This window comes from Thrips palmi, unplaced genomic scaffold (assembly GCF_012932325.1).
Source record: "Thrips palmi isolate BJ-2018 unplaced genomic scaffold, TpBJ-2018v1 HiC_scaffold_2, whole genome shotgun sequence".
In the NCBI taxonomy this organism is placed as follows: Eukaryota; Metazoa; Arthropoda; class Insecta; order Thysanoptera; family Thripidae; genus Thrips; species Thrips palmi.
Window position 1 is genome coordinate 6008573 of NW_023144629.1, and position 14252 is coordinate 6022824.

The 14252-nt window shown below is 55.1% G+C and overlaps 3 protein-coding genes and 1 non-coding gene across 4 annotated transcripts in view; 1 reads left to right on the top strand and 3 right to left on the bottom strand.

Moving 5' to 3' along the window:
* Nucleotides 1-39: 39 nt before the first annotated feature.
* Nucleotides 40-3262, bottom strand: LOC117646957 (WD repeat-containing protein 43). Its single transcript, XM_034388360.1, has 10 exons — nucleotides 3016-3262; nucleotides 2405-2652; nucleotides 2089-2325; nucleotides 1851-2012; nucleotides 1611-1779; nucleotides 1433-1516; nucleotides 1117-1323; nucleotides 882-1033; nucleotides 551-807; nucleotides 40-453 (listed from the first exon to the last, which is right to left on the bottom strand). The coding sequence occupies exons 1-10, from the start codon at nucleotides 3208-3210 to the stop codon at nucleotides 320-322; spliced, it is 1845 nt and encodes a 614-aa protein (XP_034244251.1). The 5' UTR covers nucleotides 3211-3262; the 3' UTR covers nucleotides 40-319.
* Nucleotides 3263-3625: 363 nt separating this feature from the next.
* LOC117646866 (mitochondrial ribonuclease P protein 1 homolog) lies at nucleotides 3626-5327 on the bottom strand. Its single transcript, XM_034388160.1, has 4 exons — nucleotides 4506-5327; nucleotides 4176-4432; nucleotides 3889-4102; nucleotides 3626-3802 (listed from the first exon to the last, which is right to left on the bottom strand). Exons 1-4 carry the CDS (start codon nucleotides 5061-5063, stop codon nucleotides 3680-3682), a joined length of 1152 nt encoding a protein of 383 aa, XP_034244051.1. The 5' UTR covers nucleotides 5064-5327; the 3' UTR covers nucleotides 3626-3679.
* Nucleotides 5328-6086: 759 nt separating this feature from the next.
* LOC117647760 (semaphorin-5A) overlaps nucleotides 6087-14252 on the top strand; it is a 33773-nt gene continuing 25607 nt past the window's right edge. The window contains exon 1 of the mRNA XM_034389657.1: nucleotides 6087-6525. The gene's annotated coding sequence lies outside the window, so the exon portion shown is untranslated. The remainder of the gene's footprint in view (nucleotides 6526-14252) is intronic.
* Trnal-cag lies at nucleotides 7669-7752 on the bottom strand. Its single transcript has one exon. It is a non-coding gene; the product is annotated as a tRNA-Leu (tRNA).

A 14252-nucleotide genomic window follows, 5' to 3' on the forward strand; every position in this document is an offset into this window, starting at 1 on the left:
AACAAATCATTGAGGAGATCAAATGAAAGAAATGTAACAGGAAGTTAAGTACTTTATTATACTCTGATAAATCAAAATCTCAGAACTTACTTACAGAAAATTTAACTAAAGTTTCAAAAACAGATTACATCTAGATACTGTATTCCAACTCCAAAGATTGGGACAGGTACATGGTTTCACAGTAATTTAAATGACATTGATATTATCTCAATTGCGTCCCTATATCCAGAGAACAACAAAGTCCATAACTTGACCAACTTAACATCCATACTGTATCAATTTAATTCATTAACAGTGATTGCAAAGCAGAATAACCATCTCAGTCTGACATGTCAACATCATTTTCATTTTCATTGTCTTCCAAATTACTGTCTGATAGTTCTTCCCAATGGTCATCACTTTCACTTCCTAAACCTCCAACTTCGTCCTGGACATCATCTTCATCAGATGTATCTGTAAAAAAATAAAAAATAAATTAAAACTTAATATCCCAACAAGTTTAAAAAATCTAAAAACAGGCAAGGTTCATGTAGCTTGTTGATACACTAACCTGCATCTTGGTATGTCAAGAGACCAGTAGGCATATCAAGTGGTGAAGCATTTTCATCTGATCCAGAAGCACCATTTAGCTGAGATGTTAATAACTCAAGGCGACCACTGAGTCGACTCAAAGAGGGAAGCAAAGTAAGCCTAGCCTCAATCAAACCTATAACTGGAGCAAGCAGTTCTACCAAAGAAGGATTTGCCATAAGATGAGCAGCATGAATGCTCAACACTATTCGGAGCCACCTAGCTCCAGTCTGGGCCCTGAGAAAAGAAATAAATAAAAGTAAATTCTTTAACTAAATTTACAAAATGGCATTTGCGCAAGATAGACTTACGTGACTGTCTTCCCATGAAGTAAAGTTGTTAATTCTTTGAGTAATGGCTCAATAACTTGCAAAGGAAGTCTTCTGACAGTGTTTCTAATAACATCCTCCTCCTGCTGACGGAGTACGGTGTGTAACATTTGTTTATCTTTGCTTTGCAAAGCCTGGCAAAACGAAAAATTTGACGATTTGTTTTATACGTCATAAAAATAATACCGTAGGTTTAGGGCTATGTTCACCAACTCACCTGTAACATAAGTTGGGCTAGATTATCAGCTCGAGGTACTGCTGTAGGTTTTTCATCAGAGCGAGCTAAGGACAGAGACAAATTTTCCAAGCGCTGTTCCATTGGGACCTCTGCTGTGCGAGTGTGAGAGCGCTTAATCCCTAACACAGCGGCATTCGCTGCTGATTGAGGCAAAAACTGAGCATTTTCAGCATCTGGGACTTGCACCTTCACACAAAAAAAAATAAAAAATAGTGAGATAATGCAATTTTTAAAATGATGAAAGTTTTGCTTCAATAAATTTAAACAAAAAAAAAAAAATTTGAATATCTTTTACCAGAGAAGACTCAGTTGAATCTGGGCGTGGTTTTCGGGGGCTTTGTCTAACAAGGACTTGAATTTTTTCATCATAATTTAAAACCTGACATAAAATTGAAAATGATAGTAATGATAAAAATGATAATAATAGCAGATGATGAACATATAAGACAAGGAAGAGGAAAAAAAAAGCATACCACATTCTCAAATGAAAGAAATGCTGCAGAACCGTATGCAATTTTCAGTTCTTGTTTTAATGTGCAAAGAGCAGAAACTATGGAGAGTGGTTCTACACTTTCTTTGCTCCTAGCAGAATCTGTGGCAACCTGCACTGTTAGAGTTGGTTTGAGAGGTTTGGGACAACGCCTGCCAAAATAAAAACAAGATTTAAGGCATTTTGCATCATGAGTAGTGCAGTGTGTCATATAGAAACTCACCCATTGAGCTGATGAGAAAACATTTGTACAACACCACTTTCAGTGACAGCCGCAAGACTGAGAACACCATTATCTTGCTGTTCATGCAATGAAATAGGTCCAACAGGCGCACTCTCCAACACCATGGCCACAACAGCACTTTCTCCATCTTTTCCAAGGGACCTGAAATAGAAAACCACAGAATTAACAAAGATACCAACCAGACTCAACAAAAATTATTGCGAGCAAGGGAACCTACCAAACGTTTATGTAGCGGTCTCCTTTAGCAGTACTAAGAAAGTAATAGTCTCCATTTGAAGCAGGTTTAGGTACAAATGTTAAAGAAAGTACAAGGGTGGCATGCCCAGTGAAAGTTCTCAAAAGTACATGTTTGGTTGCATCCCAAAGTTTTATTGACCGGGAAGCAGATAAAACACGAGAACCATCTGGGCAGACAAGAACACAGGCAATTTGATCTGTCCCTGCTTTCCATTTGCTGAAAGTAAATAATTACGTTCATGAGGTAATGGTCACAGATATTTTATTTAATGAGCACCCTGCAAATGCAACCATACCTCTTCACTTTCCCCTTGACAATATCCCACTCTGCAATGCTGTCTCCACCACAGCTGTACAAACTGGTTCCAGGAAACCAACTGAGACCCGTAATAGAAGCACTCTTGTGCCCTCCAACTAGCTCACCCTCAACGGCTGCTGAGGCAACACTGTACAGTAAAATCCGACCATTTGAGGTACCAATAGCAATGATATCTTCTCCAACATCTCGAGACTTTCTCTTTTTCTTTTGCGGCGCTCCTGTGTCCTGCACAAGTAGAACGAAGAGTAAATTAAGTTGTATTCAAATTGAAAATTTGTTCATAGAGTAATATTTAGAAGCACGATTTTCTTGACATAAAATTCAAGAATGCGCTTTCTTTTTTTAATTTGTTTTTTAGAGATAGAACTGAGACGTGTGCTGTCATCAGAGGAGGAAAATGTTGAGGGTTATGGAACGTTAACCTACAAATAAACAAAGCCTCTTTCAACAATCATAGCATTAAGACTGTTCAAGCGAGAGAACTTGAACAACAAAATTGGGGCTAAAATTTTATGTGGGCACCAGGTCTTAGGGATATCATAGCCAATACCCCGACGATTAGACAAATTAATACCAGACGCAACTAACCACATGGCTTTCCGGTCTCCTTGATGCGCAGAGCCATTTGAGACAGGAGCATGGCGAAGTGAGGTGCAAATTGGGGGTATATTCCTGCAGCAAGACATTCTGTTGCGTTTCCCACACTCTCAGTTTGCCGTCCGCATCACCAGATGCAAAAAGTCTAAGGTCTTGAGAAAATCCTGATTTGCTCGTGGACGCCATGATGTTTTGGTGCGGTGTAATGTGTGTGTGTGTGTGTGCAAACACTTCGCTGTTGCATTCTTATGAAAACTTTACGATTCAGAAAAGTTACTCAAGTCTCTCGGTTTTGCGTAGAGAGCCTGAGAGTCACGGACTCTAGTCTCTTTGACGGGAATCGGCCCTTTGGGGCATTAAGGACTCTACGGGAATCAAGGGACTCGTGAACATTTTCATATTTAAATGTTTCCAAATCAGTTCCCTTCAAGCTTCTCACTCACTCACGAGTCAGAATCAGAATCAGTCGGAATGGCTCAGAATCCTTAACTTGATACAGCCAAGGGAAGTGCCAATGAAAAAGAAGCCCGAGCGGCGCAGCCACTGTTAAGGAGGATATTTGGTGGATTGTAACAATGCAACAATAATGACAATTTTTTTTAATTTTTATATATTTTAGCTAAATAGAATTTACAGCCACTGTTAGTCAAGGGATTCATTCTTCTTGTCTGTTCCTAGTTGAACTTCGGATAGACTCATATCTTGACTTGGGCATGTGGGCCTCCACTGCTTTTGACCAGTTTCCAGATACCTTCACATCCAAGAGAATGTTATGATACTGAGTGAGAAAGAATACAATGCTTGTATTAAAGAACATGAGAATTTTGTAAGTTAAGACAGAAATTTCCATTACATAATACTTACCTGATCCAAACAGAGGTGTTTGTGTGCTTTAGGTTTCCACTGAATAACTTTATCAATAGGCAGAGATGCATATCGTATCTTCTCTTTTGCAGCTTTTTTGTCAACTCCTGGTGCAGTTCTAGGTCTGTCTACAAGTGCACGGAGGATGTAAATGTCTTCTGGATCATAAACATACCTTTTAGAGGCACGTTGGTCAATAAATATCAACTTCCGCCTGCAAACCAAGGATTAAAGAGGACAGTCATTTTTTACAGAGCTATGGGTGTTTCAACGAAATTAACAATTACCTGTCAAACAGATTCAAGTAAGAATCTTCATGTAAGCTAATAGGGAGATCGAAAAAATCAGGGCGTTGTGTTCTGAGATAATGCACTAATCTTCCATTAAAGTCTAAATTACAAAGGTGGAGGGAAAAGGGACGCCTTTGCCTGCGACCAAAATCATAACAGAGCAGTATCTGTGTACCAGTGTTTTTAAGTTCCTTTTCCCACATGTATGACTCCATTGAGCAGTCAAATATTATCTTTTGACCAAACTGCAGCCCCTAGAAAAATTTGAAAATTGTTATTGGCAAATGTGAGAGAAGAAAGGTATAAAAAAACAATACCAGAATTTACCCTTAGTGCATTTATATTATATGCAGCAGCTGTAGACCTCTGATATATTTTCAGAAACAAACAATTGTGGGCTACACTATAGTCCAACCACGATGATTCTGTTACTGTTTCCAATCGCTCTTTTCTAACTTCTTCCAACTTCAGTTTATTTTCTTGTTTCTGGAGTAATAGCTTTTGGTCTGACCTGCGGTTCCTTAATAAGTACTTGAGCATTCTTGTCAGTTGATTGCTGCCCGCCTTAAGCATGATTTCAAAACTTTCCAGCTTGACTGCATCGGGTAACTCAGTGCCCCGTTCATGTCTTATGTATAGCCTCAGTAAGAGCTCCTTCAGTTGCAATTCCTTTTTTTGGTCTCCTTTAGTGATTTCAAATACTTGCTGTTCAGTGAGCGTATATGGTTGCTCTGCGTTAAAGTTCAGTTTGACCCACTGTTCGGAATCCACTTTACTGCTTAGCCAACATTGCTGAGAAACCGGCCAGATACACCCTTTTGGAGTATTAAGGAGCTTGCTTGATCCAATTTGGACAAATTGCCTTAAAATGAGCCGGGGCCACATGTTGTTCTCCTTCTATCTGCTTCACCTCTAGGAGAACTTAACCAACCAACGATTGTTGTTGTGAGCACTAACATGTGTGACAAGGATGAAGCACTTTTATCTTGGCACTTCCGAGTGACGCTTATGGATTAGCAGTACTTTTTGCACTGTACAACTACAGTATTAATGAATGAACATAAAAAAGTGACGAAAGGCTGCAGACATTCAAGCGGTTACGTCGGCTGCTGTGCAAGCGTGTTTAGTGCTTATGAGAAATATTACGTCCACCTCAGCACGGGGGGAGGGGGAAGGGGTAGGAGGGAGGGAGACACGGGACGGAAGCGGAAGCAGAAGTAAGGGGATGCGGGGGACGCGTAAAAAGGGGTGGGGGGTAAAGGGGTGAGGCGGGGCAGTTTTTACTCGAGGCAGAATGTTGAAAAATGAAAAGGGCCCACTCCCTAAGTCTCCTTCTTTACTGAGCTTTCCTGTTGGTTCGCCTTCTTCAGTTCAATCGGTTTGGGACTCACAAATAAATTTTCCGTTTCAAGTGAGCACCGGGTCGTTCGACTGCAACACTGTAATCAATGAGTTGGGATAGGACATGATTGAGGGCCGCGCTAACGTGCTATTACTCTACCGGCGTTTCCACTTGGCTGCTGTCTTGATTGGGGACTGACCTCACCAACCCCGCCACTTACCCCTCCGAGAGTCGCTTGCGTCGTTCTGTCTCTTTCGCACCCATCATCCGGGGCGCCCCGTGAGCGCGAGAGAGGCAGAGCGACGAGAACGACTCTCGGAATCAGTCTCGTGCAGGGGGTGGGTAACTTAGGTAACTCGCATCGAGGGGGTGGGAGGGGGGAGGGGTGGACGCATGCTGCACGAGCTGCACGCTGCTGCACTGTTGGAAGCGTTGGAAGCCCGCCAGTGGTGGGAGGGAGGGGGTCCGCTGCACCGTGCACCGGCGACCGGGCGGCGCGGCGGCCAGGCAAGCAGCCAGCCAGCCACAGTCAGGCAGCCAGTCAGGCAGCCAGCCAGCCAGCAACCAACCAGCGAGCGTCGCGGCGGCAGCGGCAGTTAGTTGCTGGTAGGCAAGGCAGCCGGCTGACTCCGAGTGGAGTGCGCGCGACCGTCTTGAACGTAACCGCGATCGGGTCCGAGGCGTTTTAGCGTTTGCGACCGACGCTGCGGGAGATTGTCCTGTCTCGCGTGGTGCCTATCCACCGCTTGAGCGTCGGACGTCTCCGTCGGGGATTCCAAGTTGGCGTCGCTGCTGAGGAAGACCACCAGTTGCAGGAAGGCCAGGACGCCGCGCCGGGTCGGCCGAAGGCTGTTGTTGTGGTAGACGCGCGTCGTGCTCTCTGCGCGTTACTGTGACAGACATTGTCTACCAGCACGATGGATAACATGTCGCAGTGCAGGATCGCTGGAGACACCTCCTGCTGATAGTTGCTCCCAGTCTACTACCCCCTCAGGCCTCCTCTAGGTAAGATTTTAAGTCCAAATTGGATTAAGCACGCATTGCCTTGTGGCTTTGGTTTGAATGGACGACATCGCGTCGCGAGGGGCTGCGCACGCTGCGCACTGATTCTCATTTTCGTCGCCCTGTCTCTCTCGCACTCGTGGGGTCCCCCCTGCAGGTGCGATGGAGACAGCGGCGAAATCGACTCCCGGATAAGTCTGCAGTGCGACGCAGTCCTGCCCAAGGACGTGCATGCGCAGCAACCCTTCACGTCATGGGTCATTACCCCGTCGCTCTGTCTCTCTCGCACTCGTGGGGTGTCCCGTAAAGGTGCGAGAGAGACCATGGTGGTGCGGGGTGCAAGGGGATTTGCGCGGACGAGGGGTGGTGCGCGTAGCAAGTCAAAAGCCGATGCAGCAGAGTCGAGTTTAGCGGGCCTGCACACCGGTATTCAGAGTCGTCTTCATCGCTCTTTCTCTCTCTCATTCATGGGGCGTCCCCTATTGGTGCGAGAGAGACAGAGCGACGAGTGCATCCCCAACCCCAGGAGCGACAAGGCGGCCAAAAGTCAGCCGAGTCGCGTGAGGCCGGGGCGGAGACTACAGTGACCCGTCGCTGTCTCTCGCCGGAGGGAGAATGGAGCCGCAGGACCAACAGGTGGTGAGGGGGACTGCGTGGCGGCGTGCGGCCACCCTAGGCTAGACCACCCCGTCCCGTCCTGGATCCCCGTCGCCCTGGTATACGCTGGTACGTGTCTGGCGGGGAGTTTAGACGCCTCCCGGCAGACTCATTCCGAGAGTCGTCGCTCTGTCTCTCTCGCACCTGAACGGAGCGCCCCATGAGTGCGAGAGAGACAGAGCGACTCTCGGAGTGAGTCTGCAGCTTCCCGCATTCCTCCTCCCTCTCCTCGCAGTGCAGCGGCGCGGCGGGTCTTCGGGGGAAGCGGAAGGAGCGTGCCGGGGGCTGGAATTTCGAGACTTTGCTTCCCGAGGCGCTTTTCGCTTTTGGCTTTTCTTTTCAGAGGGCTGGAATGCGACTGCCAGCCCGCTCGCTGCTCCGCGGGACGCAACAACGCCAGCGCTCTCAAAGAAAAGCACTTCCACCGAGATTTTCACGTTTTCTCATATCAGACTGCAGCGCCGCCGTCGCCGGCTCACGAAAATAATCTGTCAGAAGTGGGATTCGAACCCACGCCCACAGAAGTGGACTGCGACCTGAACGCAGCGCCTTAGACCGCTCGGCCATCCTGACGTGTTGAGGAGGCGTGCCGCGGCGTCCGAGCCGGTCGCTGCGCTCCGTGGCGGGGCGGGGCGGGGCGGCGCGGGGCGGGGCGGGGCGGGGCGTCCCACGTCCCGTGAAGACAGACAAGCGAGCAGTCAAGACGGACAGAAACTGGAAAACGTCTCGGAAGAATCGGGACGGGACTCTGTCTCTCTCGCGCCCCCTCGGGGCGGCCCACGAGTGCGACAGAGACAGATCGCTCGGCGGCTTCCGAACATCCGGCCGCTGTGCTGCACTGCTGCTCTACAGGGGTCGCGGCCCTGGCCTCCATGGCGGCCGCGTTAAAAATTTAGAGTGCAGGAGCGGGCCGAAAGGAGGGCAGCAAAAAGCGGTTAAGCGGAAAAGCGAAAAGCCGGCGGAAAGGCTGGACGTCCTGGACGTCCTGCCAGTGTAGGGGCTGGGGCTGTTGCAGCATGCATGCTGCCGTGTTGACGGTGTATACACACGGTGCACACACAGTGTAGTGCAGGCACGGACTCGGCATTACGCTACACTGCGGCGATGACTGCTGCTTCCGAACAGCGCGCTGTCTCTCTCGCACTCGCAGGCCGGCCCGTCAGGCCGCAAGGGGTGCGAGAGAGACAGACGACGCCCCGCCCAAATCTCGGCCGCTAATTGAAGCTTTGGCCCTTCGGGTGCCTTTGGCCTGCCTCGGCCTGCTGTCCGCCGCGCCCCCGTGAGTGCGAGAGAGACAGAGCGGCGGGCCGGCCAGTCGGATGTGGTATCGGCGGCGGGTTGCGCGCTGCCCCGCGTTGCCCGGCCAAGCCGTGAAAGTATTTGATGATAGTGAGTGCCCCGCGCTCCGCCATGCTCCGCCTATGTAAGACCTCCGCGCCCTCCGCTTTCTCCGTCCAGGTGAGCGATTCTGAAGAGGCGTCTCTGTCGCACCGGCAGGGCTGTCGTCGGGGATGCGAGAGAGACGCCGGGAGGTGGACGCGCGGCGCGTGGCTGGCCTGCCCGGTGACGCTGGCGGTGACGCCCTCGCCGCGGTGCACTGGATGCGCGCGCCTCATGCGCTGCCCGCTGCAGGACCCATTCCGAGAGTCGTCGCTCTGTCTCTCTCGCACTCGAGCGGCGCCCCGCGTTGGTGCGAGAGAGACAGAGCGACGAACTCTCGGAATGCTGACACCCTCCGCCCCGCCCCGGGCGCAGATAAGATAGCGGGCATCTCACTCTCCGGGAGGCTGCGTCCGCACCGCGTCCGCGGCGCCACTGCACTGTAAGTATGACAGCGCGACGAAAACGACTCTCTGAATCGGTGTGCAGCGAGGGCGCTTTCCGGAGGCGGCCGCCGCGTGTTCCGGGTACGGGAAGGACGCGACGCGACACGTGAGCCTCGCGCTTCGTACCGTCTGTCTCTCTCGCACTCGCGGGGCGTCCCGCACGTCCCGCTGGGGTGCGAGAGAGACAGAGCGACGAAGCACCCCGCTGCAGCGCGCAGCGTGTCGCGGCGACGGCAACGGCGCTTCAAACAATCCTTTCCTCTTTGTGTGTGTCTGTGGAGGTGCGAGGCGGCCGCGGCGAGGCGGCATGTGCGAACGGACGGGGCGTGGGGTCGCATTGCCCCACCTAATTATGCGTGAGTGGGCGCGAGCCACGCCGCGCCGTGTGGACGTCGCGCGGAACGCGCCTTGGGACCCGCGGCTCGGGTCGCGGCTCGGCGGCACCACGGCCAAGTGGCGGCTCGGCCGGCGACCAACACTATCAGTGATCTAGAACGCCAATTAAAGTGCGTGCTTAATGGAGCGCCACTTTGTCACGGAAGGCAGTTTGGAACCTCGGCCGGCGTCTCTGTCGGAAGGGAGGCTGTCTCTGTCCCTGTCGCACTCGTGGGGCGTGCCGGAGGGGTGCGAGAGAGACAGACGTGTGTCCGCGCCGCGCCGCCCGCCCCGCCTAGAACTAGAAATGCATCGAGTGGGCAGTGACGGATGGATTGCATTTGTCCGGAGCGAAGCGAACGCCGTCCAACGCCGTCCGGGGCGTGAGGCGGCAAGGCCTGCACACTGACTCCTGAGAGTCGTCGCTCCGTCTCTCTCGCACTCGTGGGGCGTCCCGCATGGGTGCGAGAGAGACAGAGTGTGTAAGTGGGACGGGCGACAGACGCCCAGCGCTGGGACACTGGGAATGGGAGCTGAACGAGTCCACAGGGCGGCTGCAGCGAGGCGGGCTGGCGTCCGGGAGCTTGGAGGCCATCAGTCTCCAGCTCTCCAGCGGACTCCAGCGGACTCCAGCGGACTCCAGCGCGGCAGCAATCTCTGAGTAATTCCTGGGCAGGCCGGCAGGACGGCTATTATAACGCCGGGGAGTATGACGTGAGCACTCCGCGGGCAGCGGACTGAATCCGTCGCTCTGTCTCTCTCGCACTCGTGGGGCGTCCCGTGTGGGTGCGAGAGAGACAGAGCGACGAGGCGGCCCTTCGGCATGAGTGTACAGGCGCCTCCGCGGCCGTGAACCCACGGCGACGGGCACATCCAGCAGAGAGTCGCTTTCGTCGCCCTGCCTCTCTCGCACCCACACGGGACGCCTCACGAGTGCGAGGGAGACAGAGCGACGGCAGAAGTCAGTGTGCAGGGAGTGCGGAGATTGGAGCTGGACGAGACGGGACGCCGGCGCGCTTTTTAGTACGGCCTGACCTCGTTGGGAGAGACGGCCTGCCGGCGCCTCGCTCAGCCTCGCTCTGCCTCGCACCCCATCAAGCGGTTATCGAGTTGGACTGGTTATGTGTGTCGCGCAGTCTGTCCGTCCGTCCGTCTGTCCACGGCGCCATCTCGCCTCCGCGCTCCGCGTGTCGAGCATCTGTCCTTCTGTCCGCTGGCGTTGTTGGCGATGTTCCGTTTCTGGGAACGCGGAGTCGCGCGCCAAAGTCGCCTGCGACTGCGACCACGGCGGGGAAGGGGATCGCGCTGGCCCCTGGACCGCCCCTGGACCGCCCCGCCAGCAGTCTCTCTCGCACTCATGGAGCGAGAGGGACAGAGCGACGAACGGGCCCGCAGACCGCCAAGGACGCCACCCTCGGCCACGTGTTGCTCGCGGGGTGCAAGGGGTGGCTAGGGCGGCGAGGCGAGCTTGAATCGGGGGACTTGCCGAAAGAAAGGCTCGCGATTGCGTCGCTCCTCCGCTTCCGTTGCCTAGAGAGTGAGCGTGTGTGTGAGTGTGTGTGTGTGTCCGCGTACTGTACCGCGGCGCCAAGCGTTCTGCGCGTTCTGCTCGTCTGCTCGTCCGTCGCGACGCCCCGCGCTGCCCCCTGTCGGCCTGACGCGCGGCGACCTTGCCGCGGCTGTTGTATTTTCGGCGTCGCGACGCTGCGGACTCCTTCGGCATCAGTCTGCTGCCAGGCTCTACAACGACGACGGCGGCGTGGTGGTGGCCGTTGGAGGCGATGCTGGCCGAGACGATGGTCGTCGACGGCGGTCCCACGCGCCCCGCCGCCACGCCGCCCCGCCCATGGTGCTGGGGCTCGTCGGCCGGGCCGTTATCATGGCTATCTCCGCCCCGCCCCGCCCCGCCCTCGGCGAGGACGCGGCTGCAAACAGTAAACGCCCCGCGCTAGCTGCAGCGCTGCAGCGCCACTCCCACGGCCAGCCCGTGGCGATTCCGAACGCCGCCGTCTCTCTGTCTCTCTCGCACTCGCGGGGCCTCGCCGGCCTTGCGGACGGGTGCGAGAGAGACAGGGAGGCCGCCGATGCTGCTAGGCCAAACGGAAGCGGAGCAGCCTTTTCCCTGTTTGTATTTATCTTAGCGAACCGCCTATCTTTTCCGCGTTTTTCCGCGTCGCGATTTCGCCGCTGCGGGCGCTACACTGCAGGCCACTACACTGCCCTCGTCGCTCTGTCTCTCTCGCACTCGCGGGGCGCCCCGTGTAGGTGCGAGAGGGACGGAGACGCGGCGACGGCAGGGGTCCCGGGGGTGCTTGGTGCTTGAGGGGGGAGCTTGACCGAGGCCTGACAAAACAGCTTTTGACGCGCAGCGTGCAGCAGCGGCCACGCGTCGCTGTGCGAGGCGAGCAGCCGTTTGATTCCGCTCCGTCTCTCTTGCACCCCCTCGGCTTGCCCCGTGAGTGCGAGGGAGACAGAGAGACACGGCGGGCTCCCCTCTTTGTCCTTTTCAATTGCCGGTGCCCCCTTCCTCTCCCCCTCACCTGTGATGCCTGCGCGATCCGGTTTTCCCACCTGGCCGCTTGCTTGCATCGCGTCCTCCGCGTCGCGGCGTGGCCCTGGCGTGGCCTGCGAGTGCGACAAGGACAGACCCAGCACCCCGCGGAGGCCGGGCGACGGCGTACGGCGACCTGGCTAGCGTGGCGCCGGCGGGGCGGGGCGGGGCGCGCAGATTCACTTCACCTCCACCTCGGCTACCTCGGTGACCGGCCGGCCGGCGGGCGCCGGTGTCTCCGTCTCCGGCAGGACGACAATGAACTTGACCGGAAGGGCGCGGCCCTCGGCGCGGCAGGCAGGCACGGCACGGCACGGCCACGACACCGCCAGGTAAAGTGAAGTAAAGTGATTTCGATTTCGAAGAGGACTGCCGGGCCGCAGCGCCCTCAGCGACCACCAGGCTCACTGGCCCTGCACTGCAGCCCTGCACTGCAGGCTTTCGCACCTGCCCGGGTCGCCCAGGTCGCCTGCATCGCCTGCTGCCGCGGGCAGGTGGACGGACGGACAGCACTACGGCACTGCTATTATTTACAACGGGCCGGATTGTTTTATGGTCTCTTCGTTTCTCTCTCTTTCTCCCTCCCTCTCGCTGTGAGACTCACTCTGTGAGAACGAAATGAATAGTCGTCTGGCTTTGGCTGGCTTTGTGACTGACTGACTGCTGGGGCATTGTTGGGGGCGAGGATCACTGTCCGTTTCCCTCTATTTTCGCACGCGCATTCTCTCTGTCTCTCTCGCTCTCACACACGCAGGCGGGGCAGGGACACCGGGACGCCTGGGACGCCTCACGCAGCCTGCGGGTGAATCAATCAGGGACCGTCAGGGACCAGTGCCGTGCCAAGGACATGACGCGACGCCGGGGTCCTAGATGGCCGTCCTGGTGGCGGGGCTGGGCGGGGCGGGGGCAGCGATGAAGCATTATGAACGGGTCGACCTGGCCTGCCGCCGCCGTCCCGATGTCCTGATGGCGTCCATGCTGGCTGCTGCGACGTGCCCCCCCCCCCCCCCCCCCCCCCCCGGGCCGTGACGCCGGCCAACGGCGCCACCAACGAGGCGACGACAACAACAACAACAAAACGATCTGGCCAAGCAGTGTTTTTATATTCCGCCCGGTCATAGTCGCGGCCGTTTTTCTCGTCGTGGCGGCGGTGAATTTAAAATGTTGTTGTTGTTTTTCTTTTCGGGGGCGGCCGGTAAATGGCTCGGCCCCTGATGAGGCTCTTCCCCGCGCCACTGCACTGCTTTGCCACTGCTTTGCGCTGCACTCGGCGCGACCTGCTTCTCGGCCTCCGCGACGGCGACAGTGGCGTGGCGGTGCAGGCATGCACACGTAGGACGTGCCTCGGCGCGGCTCGGCGCCGCGGCGTGCCCCCCGCGTGTGTGCACTGTAGGCCGATTCCGAGGGTGCAGTCGCCTTCGTCGCTCTGTCTCTCTCGCACCCAGACGGGCCGCCCCGCGAGTGCGAGAGAGACGGAGCGACGAAGGCGACTGCACCCTCGGAATCGGCCTGCCGGGCCTGCAGTGTGCCCCAGTCCGTGCTTCGGTTGCCGTGGAGACGGCACGCGGGGGCTCGGGGTCGCGGGGGGGGGGGGGGGGTACCCCCTTCTGTGTATATCTCGTACGCGACATGGTCGTGATGTGCCAGTGCCGCCGGCTGCAGCGTGTGTGTGTGTCAAGGGGTGGATGAGTACCCCCTGTGTCGGCACGGTGTCCCCTGTCCACCAAAGGGGCCGCTCAAACTATATCACGCGCAGAGTGACCCTCGAGTTATGGTATAGTAGCACACTGCAGTATGTATGTAGGCCCTTTTTAGCAGCGGGGAAGTGGAGGGGGGGACAGTAAAATACATGGCAGTGCGAAACGACGACTCGCGCCGCGCTCAAAGCTGTTCTTGTACTGTACTTCTACTACAATTTTTGTACTACACAAGGAGCCACACCAGCTGGTGAAAATGGTTAGTTTCTGCTGTAATTTTATTTTTCGGGCGGGTTTTTTTTGTTTGTTTTGTTTCGTTGGCGCGACTGTGCCGGCGTTTTATTGCCGGTAGGAAGGAAGCGAAGGCAGCCGAGCACACTGTGAGTCGTTCTCGTCGCTCTGTCTCGCTCGCACTCACGGGGCGCGCCGTAAAGGTGCGAGAGAGACGGAGCGACGAAAGCGACTCTCGGAATCAGTCCGCAGGCTCGGGGCTGTAACGACAGCTGCTGTAACGCTCGCTTCTATCAACCCCCCTAGAGGCCCAGGCTCGCTCGCTCGGGACGGGACGCACCCGGCGTGTTTACAGACTGCACGTCGCTCTGTCTCTCTCGCACCCGCAGCGGG